At 52.8% G+C, this 20,600-nt stretch overlaps 1 protein-coding gene across 4 annotated transcripts in view; it reads left to right on the top strand.

Annotated features, from left to right (window-relative positions):
- Tmcc2 (transmembrane and coiled-coil domain family 2) overlaps window positions 1-20,130 on the top strand; it is a 42,917-nt gene extending 22,787 nt beyond the window's left edge. For 2 of the 4 annotated variants that reach the window (XM_027934619.2, XM_027934620.3), the window contains 3 exons: window positions 15,513-16,453; window positions 17,588-17,723; window positions 18,584-20,130. In XM_027934619.2, the coding sequence (XP_027790420.1) occupies window positions 15,513-16,453; window positions 17,588-17,723; window positions 18,584-18,895 (1,389 nt within the window). In that variant the 3' untranslated portion in view covers window positions 18,896-20,130. Of the gene's footprint in view, window positions 1-5,349; window positions 5,561-6,081; window positions 6,461-15,512; window positions 16,454-17,587; window positions 17,724-18,583 lie in introns of those variants that run through there. The other 2 variants (XM_071600135.1, XM_027934622.2) reach the window with 2 other exon arrangements.
- Window positions 20,131-20,600: the final 470 nt, after the last annotated feature.

Genomic DNA, 20,600 nt, shown 5'->3' with positions numbered 1-20,600 from the left:
GGCCACCCTTCTTGGCTCTAGCCAAGAAGCCTGAGAGATTGGCATGCACCCTAGTTTATTTATGTCTGGGAGTCTGCTGGCTCATAGGCGGGTGTGGCCGGTCCTGCTGAGGGAGGTTTCCAAATGTGTTCTCTTGGTAATTGGGGACAGCAGACCACTGGGCCCCCAGGGCCGTTGCTGTGTCTGAGCTCATAGACAGAACTCAGACTTGGTTACCTGGGAGGCCACAGGGGCCTTGCTTCAGGGTTGTAGCCACCTCCTGACTCACCCGCCACTCACATACACCCATGGACATCTGGGAAGCTCAGCTGCCATCTCTGTCCCCATCTCTGTCCCTCTCCTCTACCCCATCTTGTCTTCTTTACCCTCTTCTCTTCCTCTCTGCATGGAAATGTCTCTTGGGCAAAAGGAGAGCCAGAGGCAGCTGCCCAACTCCCCAGAGGAGCCTTCTGAGACCATGCCACCAGCCAGGGCTCTGGTGGGCTAGGCAAGTGGCTCTGTGACTTGCCATGCGCCATTGCTCCCTGTCTCAGCAATGGTTTCCTGGGGACCTTGGGTCCCCAGGCAGAAGACATGCTATGGTGCCTAAACAGCTACTGTTTTCCTTTATCTGATTTTAATTTCTCTTGTTCAGGTGAAGCCCCTTGCTTTGTTGGGGTCCTATCCAATTAGAGAGGGGCCCCCAAACGAGGACTCTGCCCCCAATCTCTGACTCTAGAGATCCCAGGCAGCAGCATGCTCTTATCTTTTGGAACAGAATCTGGCTCACTTGCTTCAGCAACGCACTGGTCTCCAAAATCAACCTGTGTTCATCTGTTTCCCACTGACACCTACTGACGTTCCTTCTCAATGGAAGTAGTCCATTCCCTCTAGGTTAGTTCTGGCTCTGGAGCACAGAATTTCCCAAGATCCTGGGGATGAGTTAGAAGCTTCCAAGTTACTACCAAGGGACTGGGGATGTAGCTCAGTGGTAGAGTGCTTGCTTAGCATGTGTGAGGCCCTGGATTTAACCCTCAGTACTGCCAAACAAACAAACAAACAACAACAACAAAATATGTGTATATGGATGTATGTATTATCCAAGATCCAAGGTCATACCTTCTTTTTCTTCTTTTTTGGTACTAGAAATTGAACCCAGGGGTGCTTAATCACTGAGCCACATCCCCAGCCATTTTCTATATTTTATTTTGAGACTGGCTCCTTACTGAGTTGCTCAGGGTCTTACTAAGTTGCTAAGGCTGACTTTGAACTCGTGAACCTCCTGACTCAGCCTCCTGAGCCACGTGTGTCACTGTATCTGGCCCAAAGTCATGCCTTTTAATCCCTTTGTCACTAAACCCAGGCCACAACCTGCAGGAGAGGAATTCTGTCTTAGCCCCTGGGGGCTGAGGGGATGCTGGCCCCCACGCAGATGGGAGACACCAGCCAGGCCTTCACCCTCCTCCCTCAGCCTCAGCTGCCTCAGACACGCAAAACGCTTTGCGATGCCTGCTGCCTACAGGAAGGTATGCTCAAGGTTCAGGTGTCAGCCCCCACACCAGAGCCAGTAACAATCAGCAGCAAGAGGAGCTCTGTCATCGGCTCCAGACGGTGTGGAGCCGGCTCTGGGGATGTGAGCATAAGTACTAGGAGTTGGCGAGCACATTCTTCCCTGGATCTGCCACATCCCTGAGATGAGAAACGTGACCCTGGTCCCTCCGTGAGGCAATGGAAATACAGTACCCTTAACCTGATCCCTGCTTCTACCTCTTCTCTCTTTTCGTAGGCAGTTTGGACTTTCTGTATTTACACCCACAGGGCAAAGGGCTCCAAAATAGAAGCAGAGATGAAGCACACCGGCATTGCATTCCCCCCCGAGGCTCCTAGGGAATCAAGGCCCCCCCCCAACTGCAGTGTAATGCCCCTCCCACCTGCTTTACACTCCAGGGACAGGAGTCTGGGGTGCCTCAGGCAGGCAGCTTGGCAGACTGCTCTTGGTGCCCCCAGTTCCTGTTTCCCAAATCCTCTAGAGGCCAGCTCAGTGGTCCTCCTGCTTCTTTTGACCACTTTGACCTTCCCCCAAGTCTGGTTCTAGAACATCTTTCCATCCTCTTTCCTTTCCTTTCCAGATACCCCACCCCCGAGACCCTGGAGCTGGGCTGGTATCCATAGCTAGTGAATAATTCAACACGCTCAGCAAAGCTCAGCCAGATCCATGGTGATACTGTGCCCAGGGGACCTCCTTAGGGCAGCTGGAAAGGCAAACCCTGCCCTGGAAAGACAAGTGCCCCGTAACATTAACTTCACGGTATAAGGTTTCTTCACTGCCTGGGAAGGCAGCTTCAGACCCAAATATTATCTGGGCCTGTGCCTGTCTGCTGACTTTGAGGGGGGCCCGGTGGCCATGGAGGGCATGCCCCCTAGGATGTGCCGGTTATGTCCCTTTGAAGGGCTTTCTGGCGTCCACAGTCCGTTGAACAGCATGTCACAGCAAAGTGCTTTCATGCACATTTCTCATTTAATCACATCAGCCTGTGGTCAGCTCAGAGCCCTTGAGTCAGCAGGAGCCCACAGGAGTCTGTGTTTCAAATCCTCTCCTTTAGAAAGGAATCCTTCTCAATCGCTCTTGGCAAATAGGGTGGAGGAGAGAGCACTGTGCATCCTAAAAATTGCCCAGAAAGGAGATGCGACTTTCTCTCTGAGTCACTTTATCCTGAGCCTGTTCTCAGTACACCCCTCTGGTGAAGCAGTAGCTATAAAGGCGTGAAATCATCCTCTTTCTACCTGCCTGACACACATTTTTCCTTGCCTAAAAGTGACCTAGGTCAGTGGTTCTCTCCACTGCCCAACATCTGGGCTTGTGTCCATGCCCAGAGAGGCCTCCCTAAACAGTCATCTCCACAGCATTGGACCAGCAAAGAACCTGCAGGGGACGAGATAGTAGCCTCCTCCTTGGAGCAGCTAGAAGGTCGCGCGTGGTTCGTAGGGCTGATGCTATGCCACAGCTTCCTGCGTGCGGGGTTCTTCTTTTCCAACTCATGTCTCTGGACCTCTCCATGTGCAACTAGGAAACATGCCCACCTTGCCTAGTTCATGCCAAAGAACATTGACCTTTCTCTGTCATCTCCCCAGAGGGAAAGCAGGGCCCTTTGGTAACCTGAGTTCCTAAGGTGCACCTTGTGGCCAGGCTTGAAATTGAGTGTTGGGGAGGGCATCTGAATAATGGCAGTCCCCATTTCCCAGAGGGACTGGTGAGCAGCGGGGAAGCTGTCCAAGGAGGAGTCCTCTCTGGAGACTTTCACAGCACAGGTGGGGCCTGAGATTTTCTGAAGCCTCACTTTGTATTTTAAGGCACTAAATTTAGCCGCTTTTTAGCATTAGTCTTTGCTCCTAAAACCTATGACTTCTCAGGTTTCCCACCCTACAGAATGTGTGGATTGTGCTTTTTCAATTTTTGTTTATTTTTTGTGGTGTTGAAGATTGAACCCAGGGTTTCACACATGCGAGGCAGGTCTTCTATTGCTGAGCTAAACCCCCAGGCCTATTTTTATTTTATTTGCTTTAAAGAGAAAGAGTTGTAGGTAGAAAGAATTTTTTAAAGGCAAGGGTAGGGGAAGGGGCTGAAGAATAATAAGGCAAAGTTAAAAAAACAAAAATATTTTTAAAGTATTAAAGAGGTGGACACATGGCACAAACCTATAATCCCAGCTGCTCAGAAGACTGAGGCAGGAGGATTGCAAGTTCAAGGCCAGCCTGGGCAACTTAGTGAGTCCCTGTTTCAAAATAAAACATAAAAAGGGCTGGGGGTGTGGCTCAGTGGTAAAATGCTCCTGAGTTTAATCCCCGGTACTACAAAAACAAATAAAAACAAATTTAAAAAATAAAAAGTTAAAGAAGGGGCATGGTGTTAAAATTATGGGAAGAGGAAAAAGGATATGGGGCAGGGCGGGGGGAGATAAGGGTAACCAGCAAAAGAAAGAACTGAGCCTGCTGTCTGTGCAGGGAATGGTTTGTGCTCAGAACCGAGGCTTCCCTCCAGCCTCTTCTTCCAGCAAGACAGGAGCCCATCTGTCACCCCCAGACTCCGTCTCCACTTGGAAGGGTAGAGAGAGTGAGGCCAGAAGCCCCCATCCACAGCCCAGCTGCCTGGTCCTGTGGACTGAGGTGACCACCCTGCCTCTCCTGAGATGCAGCCTTCATCTGAGCCAGGCCAGGGAGGAAGTGACTGAGGGGGACAGCCAAGACTTACTAGGAAGTGCACCCAGTGACATTTACCCAGTAGCATTTTTTCTTTGCAAAAGGAAAGTTACTTTGCACCTGGTGGTTTTGTTGTTGTTTGTTTGTTTATTTAGGGTCGGGGTGGGGTGGCGTGTGGATGAATGAGTACCTGGGATTGAACCCAGGGACGCTTAACCACTGAGCCACATCCCCAACCATTTTTTGGGGTTTTATTTAAAAACAGGTCTCAATGAATTGCTTAGGGTCTTGATAAATTGCTGAGACTAGTCTTGAACTCATGATCCTCCTGCCTCAGCCTCATGAGCTACTGGGATTGCAGGCATGCACCACGGCACCTGGTAGCAACTGATGTCTTTTAAGAGCCCATTATTTTAATGCCTGTGGCAGCTCTCCCGTGTCTACCTTTGCTCCATCTAGCAGCTACTTTTCTGGCTTTTTATGTCCCAGTCAAAATCTTCAGGTACTACGTGGAATACTGTGCTCTGTGTGTGTGTGTGTGTGCGCACATGTGCACATTCACCTGTGGTGAAGGGCCTCAGGATCAGTCATCTATTTCAATGAGACCTACCATGTGTTGGGCTTCTCACTGTGGCCCTGGGTGGCAATGGTTATATGTACCCTTGGTACTAAGGCTAAGCTGCAGGGAGGGTCTCAAGGCTCAGCTCATTCACCATTTCTAGATGCCCTGGTCTCATTCTCTTGAGCCTCATTCAGGCCACTCTGTGGTTGGCCATTGTGGTTATAAAGCATGGACAGTGCCTGCTGGGATGCCTAGCTAGCAGGTGGCAGGATAAAGATTTATACCAGATGCTTTTCTGACACCAAGCACTCTGGCTGGAAGTGTCCCCTGACCTTATAGATCAGAGTGGCCCCAGAAATTGAGAACTGTGTAATGTGCTTTGCCAGACTTCTGTCCTCACAAACCCCAAGTCATGGGCCAATGCACATGTTTGTACAGTTTCCTTGAGCCTGGGGTGTGGGGACTCCTGGTCTCAGTGATTTTGGCTGCAGGCGTTGACACTGGTCCTCAGTGATAGCACTGGGCCCTTCTTATCTCTTCACACCTTCTTGAACTGCCTGCCCTATCAGCATGATTCATGTCGGTCCTCTGTATTTAAGGCCTGAGTGCCTCTCCAGGCTCAAGTGGGTGCAGAATCTACGTCTTTGAATGGAGATTCTGCCTGGGGAAGCTGCCACTAGAGACTCCCCAGGATTCTGCTAGCCACCCCATCTCTACCCTCACTGCCTGCTCTCCTCAAGTGTGGACCTCTGGCCCCCTCTGCTGGCAACAGGATTTCCTACTGGAATTGTACAGATGAAGTCCAAGGAGAAAGAGACTGCTGTGAGTTTGCCTGTGTTTAATCTTGGGTGTTTTGGCCTGGGCGTTGCTGGGGGTCAGAGAGCAGGGAGTGGGAGGCAGAAGCTTGTAGAGAAGTAGCCACGTGGTGTCCCAGCGCAGTGCGTTTCTGGGACAGAATCTCAGGGCAGAGGAATTCCCCTGGTGAGGCTGGCTGCTGTCTCCTTCAGGTGATTATTAGGGTAGGGAGGTTGTCCCAGGAGCACAGTGGGATAGGGACAGAGCAGCAGGAGGAGAAGGAGAGGACGCAGGGTGGAGCTGGTTCTGTTTAGATCTGCCAGGCAGGTCTTTCTAACTTTGGAGAGCTCTCTCCATTCTGGAAGCCTGGCCAGGAGACCACCCACTTCTGTTCTGAGCTGAAGCAGGGAGTGGGAGAGGCTGTGCTCTGAGAGGGTCTTCTGACCTTGGGAAGCATTTTGGACATGTGAGATGGGCGGGGCAGGGTGCCTGTCTGAGTGTACAAGTCTTATGTTCCCAATGCTTCCCCACCCCCTCCCCTGATCAAGGTGTCACACCTGGGCATCTTCATATATTTGGAACTCACAGTGGCAACAGCTGGACCAGGGAGAGGCTCCTCAGAGCTCGGTCCTCCTAGCCCAGCCCTGTGATCCTGCCAGATGGGAAGGAGCAGCTGTGAGCCCCAGGGGAGGGGGAAATCCAGAGCAATCCGCCTCTAATCCCCGGCTGGGCCTCAGACTGGAGATGGCGGCTGCAGAGCCTGGGAGCTCCGGCACACCTGCTCGCAGACCCCGGCTTCCCACAGCCAGCCCAGTGCAGCCTAGGGATTGTGACCCTGGCATCCTGGCACAGTCCTCTGAGAGCTGGGGCCTTAGAGCACCTGGTACCTCATCGCCAGCACGGCTTTGGGAAACTGTGCCCACACAGGTGAGGCCTGTGAGACGGGGTGGCTAGCAGAATCCTGTGGGCGGAAGGAGAAAAGTTCATCTGGTGGGGGGTCCGGGGAGGGGGAAGGGCATTTCTGGAGTTTGCCAGAGGGCTGTGCTTACTCTGTGGGAGCAGCACCCCCTCACCTCCAATTACAGAGAACTCTGGATGCAGAGAAGCTGGCATAAAATTAAGTGGAAGGGGTCTTTCCAGTTGTGGTCACTTGTCTGTGGAGAAACAGTGACAGGAAGGAGAGGCCCCAGGAGGTCCCACACCCTGGTGGACCAGGGGAGAGTCCAGGAACAGAGTGTGTGGCTTTTGGAAAATTTGGAGGATGGAGAATGGAGGAGACCCCAAAGTGAGAGGGCAGCTCTGGGGGATTCTCCAGGGGCCTGCAGGTGTGAGGACACAGGAGGAGAGTATAGGACATTTATGTGGACAATATGGCTTTGTTCTCAGGGCAGGGACTTGGAGGGAGGATGTAGTTCTGACCACAACCTAGGGGTGTCCCCAATGGGCCGGAAACCAAGGGTTAGATGAGGGAGTACCTCTGCCAGGAAGACAGTGGCCTTAGGGTTAAGGACAACTTACTGCAGGAGGAGGAGGGTTGGTAACAGCTGCCTTGAGATGGGCGTTCTTCTGGACGCACCAGTGAGCATAGTCTGCCTGTAGCCTGCACCCTGGAATCCTCTGGTAGAAATGTGACATGCTTGTGAGGCCACTGAGGCCATGCCTTGCCCCTTACCTTCCCTGCATGGTGCCTGGGCACAGGAGTGTTTTTGCTGTGCTTCCAGAGGGGGACATACCACCCTGCATGCACCCCGTTAATTGTCTAAGTATTTCCCTCTGAGGGGCATCTTCTTAGGCCTGCAGGCACCAGGCCAAGCACTCAGCAGGCTGTTTCCCACCCCTCGCCCACTCTGGCTTGCTTGGCTCTGTAGTAGTAAAGCCTCCAGAGGAGACTGAACAGCTTCGTGTGGCCTACATGTCCCCACCAGGAAGAGAGCCACCAGCCAAACAGGGCGATGCCTGCCGAGATGAAGGATGGGAGCTGGACTCCTAACTCCAGCCCGCTCTAGCAGAATGCCAGCTCCCTGCCCCCAGCCTGGCCATGGGCTCAAGCTACCTCTTTGAGCTGAAGGATCTTAGCTGGCACAGGCTTTCCCCTCCACCCCAGTCTAGGTTGCGTACCTCTCTCTCTAGGGTCTAGTAGAAAAAAGGGGATCTGAGGGTTTTCATCCTGGAGGGCTGCTAAAGTCAGCGTCAACAGGTCTGAGCAACTCTGCTGAGTCACCAGGCCTAACAGTCCCCAGGCCACATGAGCCTACTGGGCTCTGACCCCCTGGGAGGTTAGACAACACCCTCAGGAGCAGCATCCTGCATGGGCCCATCTGCTTGGCCAGACACAGGGACAGGTCAGGGCTGACCCCTCACCTGACTCCATTGTTCCTCGGATGGCAGAGTTGCCCTGGCTTCCTGAAGGGAAGCATGGGAGTCCCAAAAGACCGTTTCGTTTTCTCTCCCTCCTCCTCCTCCTTCTAAGAGTGACCTCAGCATTGTCTTTCCACTTAGGATATGAAGGCCCTTCTTCTGTGTCCAGCCTGCTCTGGGACCCTCATAGGAACTCTTTGTGAATCCAGGAAGGGGTTGCCTGCCCCAAGGTGGGGGTACGGGAGGCCACAGAGTAAGCACAGCCCTCTGGCAAACTCCAGAAATGCCCTTCCCCCTCCCCGGCCACACCTTGCATCCCGGAGAATGTCTCATGCATTTTTGTTGCTAAGAAAAGAAAATCACTATTCCCATCTCACAATGTACGCAGCTAGGACCCTCCTCTGTCCTTCCAAAGCTTCACTAAGCCTGTACTCTCTGTGCCTCCTGGATTTCAGGGATCTAGGCTGCTGGGCCAGTGTACAATGAAGACAGAAGGTGTCCCCTGTTGGGGTTAACACAAAGACACTGAGCTCAGGTCTCCAGGAGAAGGTGGGAGCCCCCAGAGGGTCACGGGGGTCAGGACTTGGCAGCCTTGATCCAGCAGCTCTTATAATCTGGTGTTGCACCTAATCCAGCTTTGCTTAGTGTTGCTGGAAGTGGTCAGGGAGTGAGTTTGTGGTGCTGCTGAGGGCAGGGGATATCCCAGGATTTGTGGGTAGGCCTCATCAGAGCCAGGAAGGGGATAGAGAAAGTTGGCCCTTAGATACTCAACAGAAGGACCCTCGTCGGCACTTCTTGGATCTCTGTCTTTATATCCAACGAGGTCTATGGCTCCAGCCCTGCTGGGGCCTCCCCGCTCCTTCCAGCAGAGGCAGGACCTGTCCTCCCCAAGTGCCTGGCTTAGGCAGGAATCTTAGGAAAAGCATAATCTTCCTGCCAGTTCTCTTCTTAAATCCTCCCCAGCCTGTTCACAAGGAGTTAGCAGGGGTCAGTACCTGCAGAATGACAATCTCAAGTAGGAAATGGGATGAGCGGACAGGACTCCAGATGTGGTGATGGCAATTGTGCATGTTCAGAAAATGGGTTGGCCTGAGCTCAGTGAGGCTCTGCAGCCACTTGGAGAGAGGAACAGCACTCCTGGGTAGCCCCCGTCTCCTACTCCAGGCTGGGGGCCCTGGGAACTTCCACCCGCAGATGACTGGGGTTGAGGAATCTGTGTCACTCCTCTTTCTAGTCACCTAGCCCAGGATAGGGGTGCTCTGGGAAGATCTTCTGCTCTCTTAAACATGAGATAGTGAAAGGAAGACCCAGATACCCTCCTGCAGACCTGCTGTGAAATGGGGCACTGGGTTGGGGCTCAGCCCAGACCATTGGAGGACGTGGCCTTCCACACCACATGGTGCAACGGTCATTTCCTTCTAGTCCCAGAACACAGTCAACATCCCCAAGGAAAGAAACCCTGTCCCCATTAGGTATTCAATGCATTCCTCCCACTCCCCAGTCCCTAGCAACCTGCTCACCTGCTATCTCTGGGGATTTCACTGCTCTGGAGATTTCCTATACTGGGATCATTCGATATGCAGCCTTTTATGTCTGACTTCTCTCACTTAGCACACTGTTTTCAAGATTTGACCATTTTCTAGCATTATCAGAACTTTATTCCATTTTATGGCCAAATAATATCCCATCACGAAGGACATCACATTGTGTGGAACCATTCATTCATACACACACAAACACACACACACATATTTTAGGTGTAGATGAACACGACACCTTTATTTTATTTTTATACGGTGCTGGGGATCGAACCCCGTGCCTCATGCATGCTAGGCAAGCGCTCTACCACTGGGCCACAACCCCAACCCCTGTGTGGACCCATTCTTTGGTTAAAAATGACCATCTGAGTTGCATCCACCCTTTGGCTCTTAGAAAGAGGGATGCTGTGAAACTTGTATACACATATTTGCTTGAATACCCATTCCCAGTTCTTTGGGCTCTATACCTGGCAATGGAATTGCTGGGTCACATGATTATTCTGTTTTAAGTTTTTGAGGAGCCACCACACTGCTTGTCACAGTGCTGTCACCATTTTACATTCCTACCAGCAATGCAGGAGGATTCCAATTTCTGCACATGCTCACCAACACATTGACTTTAAAAAATTCATCATTGCCATTTTAATGGGTGCGCAGTGACTGGCTTTGTGTTTACTTTGGGGCACCTGCGTCCACCCTGTACTCCATGTCTCCTTTCATTCTCCTGTTATTCCTGTGAGGAAATCAGGATTACTTTCCCTGCTTTCAGATAGGAAAAGGAGTCTCAGAAGGGCACACAGACAGAGGCAGGGGTCTAAGTCAATGTCAAATGCAGATTTGGGACTTTCCCATTGCCCTGCTCTGCCCATTCACTGTCCCGTTGCTGTTCTTTTTTGGAAGCCTCTTCCCTCTTCCAACTTCTCAACAGGCTTCTCATCTTGTCATCCAATTTTCTTCCCTTTGTTAAAGCAGAATCTTTCTCTGAACCTCTGCCTCTCTGTCTGCCAGTTCCTCTGTGCTCTTTGCCATGGTCACTCTGTGCCCCTGTTGCGTGGCACATGTGCGTGGAGAAGGCAGAGCATAACGCCCACATTCCTCACACATGTCACCTTCCTCCTTGGGCAGCAGAGCCAAGTGCAGATGCTCTGTGACTGGAGACAGCCCAGCAGGCCCCAGGCACCCAAAATCTCTGTAGAGGAGCAGAGAGGAGCTGGTATCTTGCTGCAGGACTCCCAGATGGCCTGACAGTATAAAAAAGGAGGCCACAAGGGGACCAGGACCCAGTGCCCCTCTGGCCCAGCCATCCTGGGAGTGTCTGCTGTCCTCTTCTTCATAGGGTCCCACCGCCAGGTTCGGTTCTGCTTTTCTGCGTAACACCAGACAGCGCAGCCTGTCAGGGGCCTTGGAAGCCCAGGGGTCTCCTCAGAGTGGAATCACCACCAGAGACCCTGGAGCGGAGAGGTGGGGGGATGTCTGGTATTTCCTGTTAGTGTGCAGGACGTTCCTTGTCCTGCAAACCCTGGAAGAACCTTTTATGTGCGGAGGGAGAGCAGAGCTGAGGTATACGCGGGGTCTGCACCAGCGGAGGCCAGGTGTCTCCATCTGAGCAGCCTCTCAGTCCAGACTGAGGCTCCAGGTGAGCTCTGCCTTCATTCGTGGGTCCCTTCCTGCCCCCCTGACGGGAAGTATGGGGACTGTGGGGGTCTAAGGAGGAGGCTAGTGACAGAAGGAGCCCTGAGGTACTTTCCTGAGGCTGGACTCCAGGCCAGAAGCAGGGATGAGCAGTCTCTGAGTCAGGAGCCCTTGTGGTCAGACAGATTGAAGGACTGACTGAAGACGGAAAGGCTGTTTCTCCATTGCCAATTAGCCAGGGCGTTCTCCATGGAAGGCCATTCAGATCTAAGTGGTAGCTGGGGTGTTTCAGTGTTGAGAGCAAAAACCACAAGAGGATCTCAGTATTTCCCACAAGGTGTCCCTGGGGTCCCCACCACACACACACACACACACACACACACACCCTTCATCTCTCCCAAGTGCTCACAGTCTTACCTAAGCTCCAGAGGGGGCCTGGCGCTGGGGTGGGTGAGTGAAGTTCTCATGGAGCCCAGCAGGATGAGGCGTTGGCACCAATGAGGGAAGCTGGAGAGGTCACAGTGAAGTCTCAGAGGTGATGTCACATGCTGCAGCCACTCTGGACATTTCCAAGCATTTGCACCTGGTCACGGAGATCTCAGGCAGGATGGGTTGGGGGGAAACGCCTTTCTTTGCTCACTTGGGGAGTAAAAGCCCACAGTTTAAATGTTCCAGGGTGAGGCCAGGTCTTGGCTGAGGATCTCTGGTAGGGGGCCAGTCTCCCTGTGTGGGACAGCTGAGGCAAAGATGCCTAGAGCTGCAGAGCTACCCAGGTCTCCAAGGTGGAGTCAGGCTTGGAGCAGGACAGATTGGAATCCTAGACCTTTGCTCACTAGTGAAGTCCTGGGCAAGGTCCTCAGCATCTGTGAGCCTCAGTTCCTCTACTGTAGAATGGGAATGACTATACTGCTGCCTCCCGGCTTTACACATAATTCATCTGTGTAAAGCACTTGGGGCTCATGAGACCTTGGAGAGCAGTGGTAGGAATTGTTGTTATCTTTATTCTTTGGTCAAGGCATGTAGAACAGTCATCCAAAGGGAAGAGAAGAGCTTGGGGATTGAAGGGACAAAAGGAAAAGATGCTAAGAATCCTCCCCCAGAGAGCACAGTGGGGATATCCTCTGATGCCCGAACCAGCATCATCGTAGATCCTGTGTCACCAAGGGGGTCTCCAGGAAGAAGGGACAAGAAAAAGCTGATGTCCTGTGGCAGGGCAGGACCCCAGGCTCCAGTCTGGGCCAGTGGGTAGAGATGAGGTATGGGCGAGGGGAACAGAACCCTAGCCCCAGGCCACCCCACCACCAGGCCCCAGCAGCGTCTTCTCATTCATGAGGATTCCACAGCCAGCTTTAACTCTGCTTTTCATTTTTAAGCCAGACAGATGCCAAACGGAAGGAGGAGAGAGCCAAGCCGCCAGGGAGGGATTTGCTCTTTTCCACTTGGATGGAGTCCTCGGGCACCTTCCTTTTCCATAGCATTTTTGCATCCATTTCTCATCAGGAGTTGGATCAAGTCTGTTCCCTTTCCAGTTACAGAGCAAATGGCAGTAATGCAGCCAGATTAAAAACCTGTTTCCTGGAGGCCAGGCGCAGTGGTACATGCCTGTCATTCCAGTGGCTGGGGAGCCTCAGGCAGGAGGATCACGAGTTCAAAGCCAGCCTCAGCAACTTAGCAAGGGCCTAGCAACTTAGTGAGACCCTGTCTCTAAATAAAACATAAAAAAAGGGCTGGGGATGTGGCTCATGGTTAAGCACCCCTGGGTTCAATCCCTGGTACAAAAAAACAAAAACAAAAATGAAACCTGTTTACTGGAGAGTCTTTTCCCCAGGAAGGGAGGAAGAGGTTTGGGCATCTGTAATTAGGACAAGGCCAAGTTCTTTAGTAGTCAAGGCCACATGTTTAATAAAGAACTGTATTTTGGAGGCGGGGCTGTAGTTCAGTGGTAGAGCTCTTGTCTAGTGTACAGGAGGCCCTGGATTCAATCCTCAACACCGAACAATAAACAGAACTTAATTTTGCTCAATACTTGAATAAGTTTATTGGTATAATCTTTTAAATAAATTTAGGCCACAGGCACCCCCACACACACATACCAGGATACAAAAGGATTATACTGCCTAGATCCAGACTCAGCCTTTCATGAGTGCCTTCTGTGTGTTCTACACTTTGCTAAGTGCTGCAGGACATTATCTCTACTGTATTTCACCACAACAGCATCACCACTGCATTAATATTTGTTCTTGGGTATTCCATGCATCCTAATATTGCACCAAAGACATTTACTAATAATAATTTTAAGCAATATTAGCACCATTTTTTAAAAAACTTCACATAGGACTGGGGTTGTGGCTCAGTGGTAGAATGCTTGCCTAGCACGTGTGAAGCACTGGGTTCAATCCTCAGCACCACAAAAAAAACAAAATAAAGGCATTGTGTCCATCTATAACTAATTTTTTTTTAAAGAGCTTCACATCGGAGGGCTAGGGATGTAGCTCAGTCGGTAGAGTGCTTGCCTTGCATGCACAAGGCCTTGGTTCAATCCCCAGCACCGCAAAAAAAAAAAAAAAAGCTTCACATGGGGGTGGGGGGTTGTGGCTCATCGGTAGAGTGCTCGCCTAGCATGCGCGAGGCCCTAGGTTTAGTCCTCAGCACCACATAAAAATAAATTAAAATAAAGGTATTTTTTAAAAAGTTTCTCATATTGGTCACACGTTTTTTGTTTTTGAAAAAAAAATTGGCACAAAATCTGTACATGGGGTTACCTATATGCAGTGAACTACGGGTAACCCTCCAGAAGACTTGAGAGTAGATTTAAAAAAAAAAAAAAAAAAAAAAAATATATATATATATATATATATATATATATATATATATATATATTAGTTGCAGGTGGACACAATACCTTTATTTTATCTTTATGTGGTGCTGAGGATCGAACTCAGTGCCTCACGGGTGCTAGGCAAGCGCTGTACCACTGAGTCACAACCCTCATCCCTAGGAGTAGATATGATTTTGCCCATTTTACAGGCGAGAACATTGAGGGTCAGGAAAATTGAGATGAGCAGTTTGCCATCACCGCAAGGAGCCATCCAGAGCATGGGTTTTTAAATCAGACTGGGGAGACAAGTTTGACCTTGGGATATCACTGAAGGGAGGCTGTGGAGGGGGCCTCTTAGGTGTGATAGGTCAGACACTGCGAGGAGCAGAGGCCTGAAGGCGCAGACACCTGGCGGGAGGGCCAGAGGACATGAGCAGAGACCCAAAGCAAACCAAGGGGAAATTCCTGACTTCAGGAGAGATTGGGAAGGAGGACGGTCCTAGTTGTAAGCATCCTTGGAGAACCTGTGACCTACAAAAGCCCCAGAGGAAGCCCACAGGGGAGCCATCCACCCATGGCTCCTGGGTTTTGCAGAGCTATTGTTTTCAATAGTGTTTTCCAATAACTTTGTGTCTTGGCAGATATGGAGCAAGTGACTTATGCCTGTAGTTGGCAAGGACTGTTTCCGGTCCCAGTGCATGTGACTGGGCCACTTTCTTTGTGTTTAACTCCTTCCTCCACAAAGAGTCACCCACCCCTGTCCCCCTAATGATCTGACCCGGTCTTACTTGGGATGTGCTATGTGTAAAAATATATGGGGTTGAGTCGTTTCCTGCTGCTTCTGTTTCATGGTGATAAGGCGCTGGGGCTCTGCTGTGGACAGAGATGGTCCAGGAGGCCTGGGGGCAGCAGTCCCTGAGCACCCACTCCAGGCCTGCCTGCACATCCAGCCTGGCGTTCTGTCTTTCCTATCTCCTGTGACCTTTCCTTCTTTTCTATCCTCCCTCTCATCCTTTCTCAATCCCTCTACTTTGCCTCTCCAAATTCTGTGCCACCCTAATGTGCTGGGGAAGCTCACCTGCCTGGTGGGGAGGAGGGGCAGCTGAGCAGCAGGTACCCTCAGACCCCAGACTGCTTCCAGCATCCTTTGGCCTGTGAGTTACCTCTGTGGGACCTGAGTCCTCGGGGACCTGGCTGGTAGGGCGGGTGGGTGCATGCTTCTCTCCCAGTTCTGGGAGACAGGTCAGGGCAGAGTGCGCCCTGTATCATGAAGCGGAAAAGGTTGCTGGTGACTCCAGAGAGCTGGAAGGTAACAGAGGGGTGTGGGAGAAGGGTCAGCAGGGGCAGGTGACCTGCTCTCTGCTGGGTTAGTAAGGACAAGGTGGGAGGGCAGGGAGGCTTGGGGCCAGAGTGCAAGCTTTGGTCAGCTCAGAGAGGGGCTTTCTGGGGAGGGTGATCTCATCCCCAAGAAACCAACCACACAACTTTCCAGTCTCACCTGCTTGGTCCCTGTGCTGGGGCAGGTAGAGAAACCAAGTTCCAGAGGTCTCCATGGCTACAGGAGAGAATCCTGCCAGCCCTTACTGTGGGCTCGTGATTTATCCCTGCTTCCTCTGCTTGCCTCCTTCCCTAGGGCGACAAGGGAGACCTGGTGTCCCTGAGCCTTCCCTCCGGCTCCGGCCATGGTGACACTGATGGTCCCATCAGCCTGGACGTGCCAGATGGGGCACCAGACCCCCAGCGGACCAAGGCCGCCATCGACCACCTGCATCAGAAGATCTTGAAGATCACCGAGCAGATCAAGATCGAGCAGGAGGCGCGGGACGACAACGTGGCGGAGTACCTGAAGCTGGCCAACAACGCGGACAAGCAGCAGGTGTCCCGCATCAAGCAGGTGTTCGAGAAGAAGAACCAGAAGTCGGCCCAGACCATCGCGCAGCTGCACAAGAAGCTGGAGCACTACCGCCGGCGCCTCAAGGAGATCGAGCAGAACGGGCCCTCGCGGCAGCCCAAGGACGTGCTGCGGGACATGCAGCAGGGGCTGAAGGACGTGGGGGCCAACGTGCGCGCGGGCATCAGCGGCTTTGGGGGCGGCGTGGTGGAGGGCGTCAAGGGCAGCCTGTCTGGCCTCTCGCAGGCCACCCACAGCGCCGTGGTGTCCAAGCCCCGGGAGTTCGCCAGCCTCATCCGCAACAAGTTCGGCAGCGCCGACAACATTGCCCACCTGAAGGACCCCCTGGAAGACGGGCCCCCAGAGGAGGCGTCCCGGGCCCTGAGTGGCAGCGCTACCCTTGTGTCCAGCCCCAAGTACGGCAGCGATGACGAGTGCTCCAGCGCCAGCGCCAGCTCCGCAGGGGCGGGCAGCAACTCTGGGGCGGGGCCTGGGGGCGCGCTAGGAAGCCCCAAGTCCAATACGCTGTACGGAGCCCCCGGAAACCTGGACACTCTGCTAGAGGAGCTGCGGGAGATCAAGGACGGACAGTCGCACCTGGAGGACTCCATGGAGGACATGAAGACTCAGCTGCAGAGGGACTATTCCTACATGACCCAGTGCCTACAGGAGGAGCGCTACAGGTAGGTGTCTGCAGGGCTCTGCTTCTGCCCAGCGGACCGTCCGCCTGAGCTGGGGTATGGAGGCTGAAGGAGAAGCATCTAGAAGGATCCTGGCTGCTGGGAGGGGCAGAAAAAGGGCCCAAGGAGCTTCCCCCAGACTGATCAGGGCAGGAGGGAGATAGACTCCTGGGGATTCTGTCTACCTCAAGATGCTTTAGGTATCTCTGCCTGAGTTGCTATGGGGTTAGTGCACAGGAAAGGAGACTGAGGCAGGGTCCTGTCCCCAGGAGGGACTCTGGAGCCAGCCACCCAAGTTCAAATCCCTGCTCTTTTATTTACTGTGCACCTTGAGCAAGGCAATCAACACTGTGCATGTGGGTTCCCTGTCCTCACAGTGAGGATAATGTTAATCCTGACCCCAGAGGATCACTGTAAACACTGAATGTCCAAATTGTAAGTTTAAAGTGTGTAAATATGTGACACAGAAAGTTTAAACATCCAGTGGAAGCTCCTAAGGTCAGCCTGCAATTGAGCAGGAGTATGGGTCCTTCCTTTCCCTTGGCCTGCTTTGCTCTTTGCTCTGTGCCTATAGTCTCTGGCACCTGCCACTTCCTCCCTGGGACTTGAGGGGATCTTTTCTGTAGTTAGCACTTTTTCTTCTGTATATGTAAAGAAGGAAATTGAGAGGGAATCCCATCTAAAAACCAACCACGGCCACTTAGCAGTCGTCTTTTGATATTTTGTACCTTTCAGAGCAGGGATCATGTCCTCCAAATGCAGGTGTCCCTGTCACCCAGAGCCCAGGTTAAAGTCTGTCAATCCTTAACTCCTCCATGTGTGAGCTGTGTGATCCTAGGCAGGTTATTTAACCTCTCTGTTTTAGTCCTCCTATCTCTCAAATGGGGATGACCCCAGTACTGTCTCATGGGGTTGTGGTGAGGATCTTATGCGGTGATGCGGGCAAATTGCTTAGCTCAGTGCCTGCATGTGGAAGTGTATGCATCATGGCTTCTGTCGTGGGGTTAAAGTTAGAACAGGACTGGACACACTGCGTGAGTTCGGTCATTGTTTGCTGAGAGATTGAATGAGCCAATCCTGGGGACAGAAGGATGGCTTGGGAGCCGGGACTGGTGTCATTGATTCTCCCGCTGCCAGGTACGAGCGGCTAGAGGAGCAGCTCAATGACCTCACCGAGCTTCACCAGAACGAGATGACCAACCTGAAGCAGGAGCTGGCCAGCATGGAGGAGAAGGTGGCCTACCAGTCCTATGAGAGGGCTCGGGACATCCAGGTACGGCCAGAGTCACCCTGACGAGGTCCCAGATGTGCCAGAGGAGCAGCCAGAGGGCTGGGCTTTTCTCACTTGGGGGATGATGGGACAGACTGTTACATGATCCAGGACAGATAGGCATAGGGCTAGAGAGGGCAGCATGGAGGTGGAGATAAGGGCAGGGCGGGCTGCGGCCAAGGGGGTGCACTGTGCAGAGGCAAGGGCCACCCATGCCCCCCACCTCTTTGATGGCAGTCTTACAAATGAGTAATTGGCATTTCCAGGTATCAGCCTGCCTCAGAGGGAGCTGGGATTGGGCCAGCTTCTCACCTTCCCATTTCCTAGCATCCTCCCCCCTCCCCCAAAATTCATCCATAAAGGGCTCTCCCCCAGCTGCAACTGATCACTCTGCACCCCTCCTAGATCCTGGGGTGGTATGTATTGGTCGGTTTTATGTTGCTGCCATAAGATGCCTGAGGCTGGGTAGTTTGTAAAGAAAAGAGGTTTATTTAGCTCAAGATCTGGAGGTCCAAGAATATATTACTGGCTCTGATGAGGGCCTGGTGGCATCCCAATGGCAGGGGCTGTGTAGAAAAGATCACATGGTGAGGCAGAAAGGCAGAGAGATTCAGGCTCACGTTTGTTCTTTTGTAATAACCCACACTCTCAGGAACTCACTCTAAGAAACTCACTCTAGTCTCTACCAACGGCAGCACCCAAGGGACCCAGTTGCCTTGCACTAGTCCCTCTAACATGGCCACATTGGGCCCCAAGCTTCCAAACCCTGAGCCCCAGGAGGGCACATTCAAACCCTATCCAGCAGGTGGATGGGGCTCCCCCTCGAGGTCCCACCCGTGCTGAGCTCCCCTGCACCCCTGCAGGAGGCCGTGGAGTCCTGCCTGACCCGAGTCACCAAGCTGGAGTTGCAGCAGCAGCAGCAGCAGGTGGTGCAGCTGGAGGGCGTGGAGAATGCCAACGCGCGGGCGCTGCTGGGCAAGTTCATCAACGTGATCCTGGCGCTCATGGCTGTGCTGCTGGTTTTCGTGTCCACCATTGCCAACTTCATCACGCCCCTCATGAAGACTCGCCTGCGCATCACCAGCACCGCCCTCCTGGTCCTCGTCCTCTTCCTCCTCTGGAAGCACTGGGACTCCCTCACCTACCTCCTGGAACACGTGCTGCTGCCCAGCTGAGCAGCCAGCCTGCCCCTGCTCCATGCTTTCTGGCCCCCAGTGGCCACACAGCTCCAGGAGGGACTCTGGGACTCCTGAGTCCCTCGGACTTTTTTGTGTGTCTGGTTTGGCCTCCTGCCCAAACTGTCCATTCCAACGGCTCCTGCCCCTTTTCCATACTTCCTTCTGTCTGACACCCTCTCCCTCTTGTCCTGGAGGGGGCTGAGAGTATGACCCTGGCTGGAGACCGTGGGGACACTTGTGGCCAAGTGGAGCCGAGGTGGACACTGGGACTGGATTGCTTTGGTGACCTACAGTCAAACAGGACTTCTCCCAGCTGACCTCAGGATGCCCCACGTCAGGAAGGCCACAAAGAACAGGAGAAGGCAAAAGCTCTGCCTCGAATTTCCTGGGGAAGAGCTCACCCTGAAGACAGCCACAGTTCCAAGCAAGGGAGTGAGGAGGCTGTGCTGGTCCCTGCTGGCACAGGAAGGGGAGGGTCCATGGCCTTTGGTATCTCTAGGGCCAGAGAGCAAGCTCAGAGTGGCTACTCAGGAGTTGAGCCCACCCCTTCCTGCCAGAGCTGCTTTGAGGCTGGCTTCTGAACGGGCCCTTCAGGATCTGCAGGAGGCTGGCTCTGGAGGCTGGGCGGGGTGTGGCTTTGGATTTGTTTTCCCTGCTAGTCTTTCTGCCTGCCTGTCACTGCTATTTTCAGGGAAACGGGGGCCCCAGAGGCCCTGAGTCTCAGTCCAAGCCCTTTGGCCTTTGGGAACACATTGGGTCCTATTTATTTATTTATTTTTTCCTTTAGAACCTTACCCCCACATCTGTCCCACTGAGCTCCGGGGAGAGGACCTGCCCTGCCCTCCCTCTGAAGCCAGGGCTTATTCTCAGCTCATCGGCACCTCCATGCCATATAGCCTCTGCATAATCCTGGGAGAAGTGGGGGGCAGCCACCCAGCCCCACTCTCCCCCGCAGTCCTGGCTGGGTGGGAGAAGCGTGGCCTCTCTTTTATATGTCTATTTATTTTGTACGTGTGTATTTGTGGGGAGGAGGTTGTGTGTTGCTTTCTTTTTTTAAGGCTCTGGAGTGTTGTGTATGGTTTCTGTCCCATCCCAGCCTCCCCATGGCACTTCCAAGCACAGAGGGGATTTCTCAGAACAAGAGCGAGGAATCCCCTGGAGCAGGGAAAGCAGTGCCTGCCAGCTGTTGTGGACCTTCCCAAAAAATAAATATCCTCTAAATTTTCAAACCATCCTGTCTGGTGTTGAATGATTTAAGTGGTCTCCATGGGAACCTCTGAGTCTCTCCCCCACCCCAAAGCACTCTGGGTAGCACAGGCTGAGCGATTCTTGCTGGCCAGAGCCTTTTTCCTTCAGGACCCAACATTGGTGACAAGGCATCATCTATCTGCCCTTCCCACCTTGATTTGTGCAGCCAACACTCTGGCCTAAGTGATATGACACCCACCCAGTCCACCCCTCCTGGAGCGCCTTTCCAGGGGGAGGGAAATTGGGAGATTCCTCTAGCTTGGTGCAGATGAACAACGGGAGGCCTGAATGACAGCAGTCATGCCCAAGTGTGGCCAGGAGAGGGCAGCAGAGTGCTTACTCCAAACCCTTCCTCAAGGTTCAGCTCCAAGTGGGCACCTGCTGAGGGTAGCTTAGCCTTGCTAATGCCATTTAGCTGGGGCATAGAGCACCTGCTGTCCAAGTGGACCATGGT

Source organism: Marmota flaviventris, chromosome 12, assembly GCF_047511675.1.
Source record: "Marmota flaviventris isolate mMarFla1 chromosome 12, mMarFla1.hap1, whole genome shotgun sequence".
NCBI classification, from domain to species: domain Eukaryota; kingdom Metazoa; phylum Chordata; class Mammalia; order Rodentia; family Sciuridae; genus Marmota; species Marmota flaviventris.
The sequence above is the reverse complement of the archived record's forward strand: the minus strand, read 5'-3'. Positions and strand labels throughout refer to the sequence as shown.